This window comes from Hippopotamus amphibius, chromosome 3 (genome assembly GCF_030028045.1).
Source record: "Hippopotamus amphibius kiboko isolate mHipAmp2 chromosome 3, mHipAmp2.hap2, whole genome shotgun sequence".
NCBI lineage: Eukaryota > Metazoa > Chordata > Mammalia > Artiodactyla > Hippopotamidae > Hippopotamus > Hippopotamus amphibius.
Window position 1 is genome coordinate 109,219,105 of NC_080188.1, and position 8,647 is coordinate 109,227,751.

The 8,647-nt window shown below is 34.3% G+C and overlaps 1 protein-coding gene across 1 annotated transcript; it reads left to right on the top strand.

The window, feature by feature from the left end:
* The first annotated feature begins 417 nt into the window (after positions 1–417).
* LOC130850341 (olfactory receptor 4P4-like) lies at positions 418–1,311 on the top strand. The gene has a single exon (XM_057729803.1). The coding sequence runs from the start codon at positions 418–420 to the stop codon at positions 1,309–1,311; it is 894 nt and encodes a 297-aa protein (XP_057585786.1).
* Positions 1,312–8,647: the final 7,336 nt, after the last annotated feature.

An 8,647-nucleotide genomic window follows, 5' to 3' on the forward strand; every position in this document is an offset into this window, starting at 1 on the left:
AAAAGAATTCACGTGGCTATTTATTTCTGCACCCATGATTAAAATAATGATTTTGCTCATGTCTATTCAAATGAACAAGTAGTTATTTTAAGAGTTTACCAAACCAGTGTTTTAAATATTATTTTTAAATTAGTCTTTATGATTTTACAAGTTAAGGAAATATTTACATGATGTCACTGGAGGCATGAAACCCTACTTTTCAATGGCAACTCTATAAGCTCATTCTAAATCTTAAAATTACACCATAGAAATAAATTAATTTATTTTAAAACTCCATCACAAAGAAATGTTTTGTTTTGAAGGTGACCCACTTACTGTAGTGTCTAAATAGAGACACCAGTTAATTTATAAATTCTCTGTTCATCACTCTTTTCTGACTTCTCCGGGGACTGTTATGCATTTTTACTGCACTGGACTATGGAAAATAGAAATAATGTGACTGTGATTATTCTCTTGGGACTATCTCAAAATAAGAATATTGAAATCCTCTGCTTTGTCTTATTTTTATTTTGCTACATTGTTATTTGGATGGGAAATTTGCTCATAATGATTTCTATCATGTGCAGTCTGCTCATTGACCAACCCATGTATTTCTTCCTTAATTACCTCTCCAACCTTTGCTACATATCGCCAGTGATGCCCGAACTAATGACTGATTTACTAGCAGAAAGGAAGACCATTTCCTATAATAACTGCATGACACAGCTTTTTATCCATCACTTCCTCAGAGGCATCAAGATCTTTATCCTCACAGGAATGGCCTATGACTGCTACACAACCATCTGCAAGTGCATTCATTACACCATCATCATGAGCAGACAAAAGTGCAATGCAATTATCATAACTTGTTGTACTGGGGGACTTATACACTTTGCCAGTCAGTTTATTCTCACCATCTTTTTACTGTTGTGTGGCCCCAATGAGATTGATCACTACTTCTGTGATGTGTATGCTTTGCTGAAATTGGCTTGCACCGATACACATGAAATTGGTCTCCTGGTAGTTTTTAATTCAGGTTTGATTGCTTTGGTGACTTTTGTGATATTGAGGGCATCTTATTTTCTGATATTACACACCATCAGGGATTACCCTGCAGAGAACCACACCAAAGCTCTTTCCACTTGCAGTTCTCACATAACAGTTGTGGACTTGTTCTTTGTGACTGTCCTCTTCATCTACATTAGACCAGCTGAAACTTTTCTGGAAGACAAATCAGTTGCTCTTTTCTACACCATCATTGCTCCCATGTTCAACTCTATGATCTATACACTGAGAAACTTGGAGATGAGGAATGCTGTGAGGAAAGTGTGATATCATCAATTGCTTTTGGAAGGGAAGTAAACTGCATGAAAAATATTTCAGAACGTCATTTAGGTCTAGAAATATAATGAGCCCTAGAAATAACATGGAATGATATATAAAGAGTCTACAATAATTCCAAAAGCCAGTTAGAGATATCTCAGCATTTTCTCAGAGCTCTCCTGGTTGAGCAATTTTAATTTATGTTTTCAAGTTCATTTTTCCTCTATTCTATTCACATACTTGTCTCAAGTCCTCCTTGATTTGACATTTTATTTGGAATGTGCATAACATCTTTTCTTTCTTCTTTTTTTTTTAATATATTTTATGAGCCACTGGAACGCTGATGATATGTTTTAAGAATGTGAAAGAGATCTAATGGTCCAATATTACCAGGCCACTCCAAAAGAAAGGGTTTCTTTACTTCTGAAATGCTGAATTTTATAGGAAATGGGCAGGTGGAGAATGGTAGGAAGTGTACATAAATTTTATTCATATTTACTAGATTTAAGTAAAATAATTTTGTCAATCCTTAAAATATCATACCAAAATTGAATATTGAATAAACATCTTTAATTATCGAAGTGTAAATTCTCTAGTATCATACAGCTGATCCTCTAATTCTCTCCTTTTGATGCCAATCTTATTCTAATGTGTTCTTATTGACAGAAACTAATAGGAAACCATATAGTAGAGGAACAATATAGTTAGATTTTACTCCCAGAATGTCAGAGGAGAGCATTTAAAGGGGAATTTTGAACTGAAGATAAGAGTTAAATGAATGAAACATTTAACTCCTTTGGCTAGTGTTTATAAACACTCTTCTACATTACATTTGAAACTCCTTATTAAAAAAAAACAATAACATCTATATGTTTTCACTAAACAAGATGCTTCTACAAACATAGTCTCCCTTTTCCCTCCCCAAAAGGAAATACAAATCCTAAGCATTCTGGACAATGTTAATGTTAATGTTAGTTTCTCTTCTAGTTCAGGTTACAACCCTTCTTGAATAATCTGTAACACTAAGAATAGATTGTAAAATTAATACTCAAAACCCTGTTGATATGTTAGAAAAAGAAACAAAAAATTAAAAAATAGTATGTAATCAAATATATGAAAAAATATGCAATGCTAAAATAGTTCTTGTTTCTGTGATTGGGATCATGAAATTTTAGTTAATTTCTATAAAGTCATCCCTCACTACCTGCGGGGGATTGGTTCCAGAATCCCCTGAGGATACGGAGATGTGCAGATACAGAAATCCCTCATTTAAAATGTCATAGTATTTTCATATAACCTATGCACATCTTCCAATATACTTTAAACCATCTCTAGCTTACTTATACAGGCACACCTCATTTTATTTCCCTTCGCAGATATTGCACTTTTTAGAAATCAAAGGTTTGTTGCAACCTTGTTTTGAGCAACTCTACTGGCACCATTTTCCCAACAACATTTGCATCCTTTGATTTCCATAAATTTTTATTATAGAAGAAACACAGCATTTTATATTGGTCAAAACATCCTTAAGGATATAACGCCAGATTTTCAGGGTGTAGTCTCTGAATTTGCCACTTCGAATGTTCATTAGGTCATCTTTCATTATATTGAATCTATGTATTACTTCCCTAGGGTTATCACTACAAAATACCACAGATTGTGTGGCTGAAACAACAGAAATGTATCTCTTGTGAGCTCTGGAGTTTGGGGTCCAAGATCTTGGTGTCTGCAGGTTTAATGTCTCTGGAAGTCTCTCTCCTTGGCTTGCAGATGGCTACCTTCTATGTTTTCACATGGTCTTTTCTCTGTGCAGGCATGTCCCTGCTGCCTCTCCTGGGTGTACACATTTATCTTCTTATAATGGAACCAATTAGATTGAATTACCCTAATGGCCTCATTTTAACTTAATTGCTTCTCTAAAGGCCCCATCTGGGTTCCACTACTACTGAGTTCCAAATATTTGTAGTTATAAATGGCTGTGTAACAAACAACTCCAAGCTTAATGGTATAAAACACCAACATTTTTTGCACATGGACTCTGTGGATCAGGAATTTAGGCAAAGTGAAAATGGCTTGTCTATGTTCCTTGATGTCTGAGGTGGCAGCTTAGAAAATTCAAAAGTTCACTAACTGGTAGCTGAAATAATTTAGCTCCATCTGGAATTACATGTCTGATAGTTGATGCTACTACAAGCTGGGGCCTAGGCTGAACTGTTGATCATAAAAATCTGTATCTGTCCTGTACGTGTGACCTTTCTACATGGACTAGTTTTGGTTTCTGTACAGTATGGAAGATGGGTTTTAAGAGTGAAGACTCCAAGAGAACAAGATGAAAGCGCAAATTTTAATAACTAGCTTTGGAAGTTACATAAGTTTACTTCTGCTGGATTGTATTGGTTGAAGCAGTCACAAACTTCATCCCTGAAGGGTACACCATTTGATAAGCATTTATATGAATCAGATATGTCCTCATTTTGCCCATCAAGTTTATCCATATATCACTTTTTCACACGTTCTAACTAATGCTTCCTAAATTCTTAAACATCTAGTGAAACCATTAGCAAATGTCATGAATTGGAATAGACCTATATAGATCTAGATATCTCTCAGTCTATACAAAGTAGACATTCAAATGCATTGCTTGAGATTTTGATACCTGACAAGATTTTCTTAACCTCTTTTTGGGGACATTCATTTTTGAGGTATTAATGCTATAACATTCCATGTTTGGTCACTGCCGAGTTTTCCTGTAGAATTAAATGAAAATAAATGCCATCATGGATTTCCACCTCAGCCAACTCCCCATAAGGCCACAGGTGTTGACTGAGGGAAAGGAGATAATTTGTCAGGGTTTCATGAATGTTTCTTTACATTCCTTTTTTTTTTTTTTTTTTTTTTTTGCCATGCCACATGACATTCATATATTTCTTGAGTGTGCCAGACCTGTTCAAACCTTACTTCTTAGGTATCATTCTGACTTGATGGTGTATTGCTACTAATCACTTCCAAACTTGGCAAATAAGATAAAATCTCTATCATGATGATCAGTTCACATATTACATTCATTTGATGCCCAGTGATTAACCTTATAATCTCTACTAGGCCTTAATATCTAATAAGGATCAATTTCTCAAAAGGTGAATACAGAAAAAATATGATGTTTTGCTCCAAAATTGTGGGTATCTGGAGTGTAATACTCCTATCTGGGCTTTACTTAAGTTCCATATAGCATCTCTATTTGGTCTTCTGGGCTGTAAGGCCCAAATGGCAAAGTGATTTTCACAGGAGCCTGAACATGTAAATCTTTCTCTTGAATTGAATCTCCCTCAACACTGGCAGCATTTTCATTTACTCAGTGAACATGTCAGAGCATTAATTTTAAATGTTTTATCTGCTGTCTCCTAAATTCAAAAGGTCCTTCAAGCACTGAGCTTCTTTGTGGTGGTAGATTTACCATCTTGTCTTTCACTTTGGAGTGTCTATACTCTTATGCCTCAGAGCCCTGGATTCTCAGACCAATACAAATTTTCTTCTCAGTCAAATTACTGAACCCAAAATAGGAGGTACAGTTGAAGTCATCAGTTAAGTAATTTATAAATACCCATTGTCAGTGTCCAAGATATATCTAACTTCAGGCTAAACAAGTAAATTGAGAAGAATGTATAATAGAAATTGTCCCTTTTATCTTTCATGTTTTTTATGGTATTCTTGATCTATGCATGCCCATCAAAGATACAGTATTATTTTGGGTGCACTATACTGGTAGATAGAATATTTCATTGGCTTATACTTGGGTATAGTAAGAATCAGAAAGCCAGTGCAAGGATTCTGTCACCAAGAATGTCTATTTTAGTTATGTATTTAGGAACTGTGGAAATAAACACAGAGAGGGTGTCTCTTCCCATTGGGACCAATATAAGATCGACTTGGACCACCTTGTCTCTGGCACTAAAGTGCCTTCACTTGGAGGTCAACCACTTCAGAATCCCATCATTCTTACTGAAATAAAGTTCATTTCTTGGAACTTACTGACCTATCATCAGTTGCTGTTCATAGCAGTTTGAACCCTTCTTTGCTTTATTCTCTAAACTTCTTTTACAATGCCTGCTACCAACACCAGGACCTAAACCAGTGGCAATATCAAAGGGGGTTATGCCCTTTAAACTGTATGGACTGCCACAGAAGCTGGAGGAAAAAAAAAACAATTCTGTTTGTCAATAATAAATAGGATCATACATGTGACAAATTTCTATGGCAATGACAAAAATGAAAGTTTCCAAGACTGGGGGGGGAGAAAAAAAATGAGAAAAAAATAAAACTTTTCTTATAAGAAAAGACTGTAGATTAAAAAAAGATTAATAAATAGAAAATAGATATAGAACCACAGATATGAATCCAGATATATGAGTAATCACAATTGATGTAAATTATTGAGTTAAAAGACAGTGACTATCAGAGTAGAATTTTAAATATAGCAATATGTTTTAAAGAGTTATACCTAGACAATAAAGATGCTGAATGATTAAAAGGAAGAATAAAGATTGACTGGGCAAGTACTAATCAAAAGAAAGATAGTATTTGTGTTGGTGTCAAAAAATTAACAGAAGAAAAATGTCAATAATATTGGTGACATTTCAATACACTAGGAACCTACATAAATGCTAAGCTTGTAAGGAGATAGAAGTTTATAGATTCAATGAAATCTCATGGACAGGTATAGCTCACTTGAACCAGAGACTCTAGAGCATACATTCCATTTAAACACTCAGAGATTACTTTTTTAAATATCACATGTTGTGCTATAAATTAATTTTCTTCAAGTCCATATTACTTTGACCACCTCGTCTGATGACAATTCAATTATCTTCAGCAATAAGTACATATTTTAAACAGATTTAAATATAAAAATATACACCAATGCAACTAGTGGGTATTAGTGGGGTGGGAGGGGCCTTTAGATTTGAAATAGCACACAGGAAGTTTTCCATTCACTTTCAAAACAGTTTATTCTGTAGTAAACAAAACTTCAAAACTTGGTTCTGATTTCCCTGGCCTTTGGCTTCTTTGATATTTTCTAATCTTACCTCTGTTCAAACCTTATTCCCTAGTGCTTCCTCAGATTTTGTTTCAACATAAAGGACATGTTTTACAGTCTCAACATTGAATAAAAATGTGCTCTAGGTTTGTACTCAAACACCTCAGAGTATAAGGGATGATGAAGTGTTGCATAACTATTTTAAGGACTTGAGAGGAAGCAAATCATTTTCAGCTATAAATTGGGCAACTTTTCTTTTGGGAGCTGTCTCATCCCTTAGAAAAAGTGAGGGGGGGTTGGGGTTATAGTCTCCCAGGTAATCTAAACATCACCTGGAAATTAAACAGAAAGTTTATATGTACATTTGCATCCCCAGAACCACAGTGGATATACAACTTTGCAGTAGAAAACAAAAGAACTATTCAACATAAATGCCAGCAATGATTTTATTTGAGTTCTGTCTCAAAAATCAGGAGAGAATATTTGTTTCTATGTGGAAAACAGGAAAGTCCTAGTAGGAGTGTTCACATGAGCTGGTTTCATGATAAAGTTCATTAATCTTTGCCAATGAAGTTATGATTCTGACTGAATTCAAAACATGGAATGCCACTTTTTACTCAGAGATAAGGGAATTTATCTAATGAGCTAATCACCTGGTAAGTAAAAATCGAATCAACTATAGTAAATCATAATTACTCTCAAATACAAAAAAAATAAATTTTGTATTTAAAATCTGCATTAAAATTGTATCTATAAATATGCTGAAATTAAAGTCTATTCCCCTTATTTCTTCAAGTTTTGCAAATGTTTTGTATAGTCACTTTGCATTACTTAAGCACAATACAATGAATAATTAGTGTCAAACTGAAGCAGACTTTTTTGCTTTTGGTTTGATTTGGGGAATTCATAAAGAAATGATATCAAGTGTGTCATATATGGGGTATATTAAAGAAAAGTAAAAATAATTGAATCTAAATCAAGTGAGTGGCTTACATTTAGGCAGGAGAGAAAAAATAAGAGAAAGAGAGGCATGAATTAAAATAAATTAAGAGAATGTGCCAGTGAGCATCCTGCCTCTTTGCTACTCTGTATAATAGGTATACAGTAAGTAGTTAAGCACAGAATGTTACAATTACAGAAAACCTTAATGTCAGAGGATACTGGATGTCAATGTACAGCAAATTTGATGAGGAAGAATGCGAACAGGATGAACAGTAATACAGAAAACAAATGTGACGAGTTTTGCCAAGAGTTGGTACAGGTGTTAAGAGAAAACTTCGAAGCTGTTGGGAAAAATTCAGCTTACCCATGACTTCTTGGGTGAGAAAATTTGGTTGCAGAAAGAAATAATTACAACAACAGGGTAGTATGTTCCTAGAATAATAAGAACGGTTTGAACCTGACCAAATTGTCAGTATCCATTTTGTGATAAAATCATTAAAATATGCCTAAAAATAGTCTTTAGTATCTATGAGAATTTATCCAAATTGTGAAGAGTATTTGCTTTCCTTTTTGCAAAAGAGAGACAGTAAAAACAGCACTGGAGCCCTTGTCAGGACTATTAATTCAATACATGTGAAATGTTTAAAACTACTTCTAGGATATGGTAGATATTAAACAAATATCAGATATTATTATCATTATTTACCTTTTATGTCTGTGGAGGACTTGTAGTAACAGTTAATTTGATATGAATTGCAATAGCTTCACTTTTAGGTATTAACATTTCAGTGCACTTTTGGTTACTTTTTACCATGGTATATTGGGTACACAATCTATATACAATGATATGAAGTAAAACAAAGTAAAGCAGAAAATAATTAGTGCCATTGCACACTATGTACCTGCTATTTCAACCTGCACAACCATGGAACATTTATATTAGAAATGCTCACATTAAAAAGAGAGAAATTGGTTGGCAGGCAAGTTAATTATCTTACCCCACACCATATGGCTAGATCTCTAGCCTGGCCTTTTGTCTGAATCCAAAGTTGGTCACTGATTGTGATGTCCAATTATCAAGGGCATGAAGAACACACAACACAACTGGTGCCTGTTTAAAAAGCTGGCTTAGGTAATAAGTCAGTCTTACTCAAATTCTTAAATTGTGTCAATAATGAGATAATTGGAAGTATTTTAAGGAGGAAGGAGATAAAGATTACTGTAGGTTTAAAGAGCTAAGAGTGGTGTTCAAATATGGGTGTATGTAATGTTTTTGAGTTTAATCCATCAAAGTATACTGAATGAATTATGAAGGGAGAGGACACTGCTAAAACAGAGTTGCAATATCTCTGCCAAACTCAAGGAAGC

Coding starts and splice junctions, on each gene's coding strand:
- LOC130850341 (XM_057729803.1), top strand. CDS start 418: ATGGAAAATAGAAATAATGTGACTGTGATTATTCTCTTGGGACTATCT.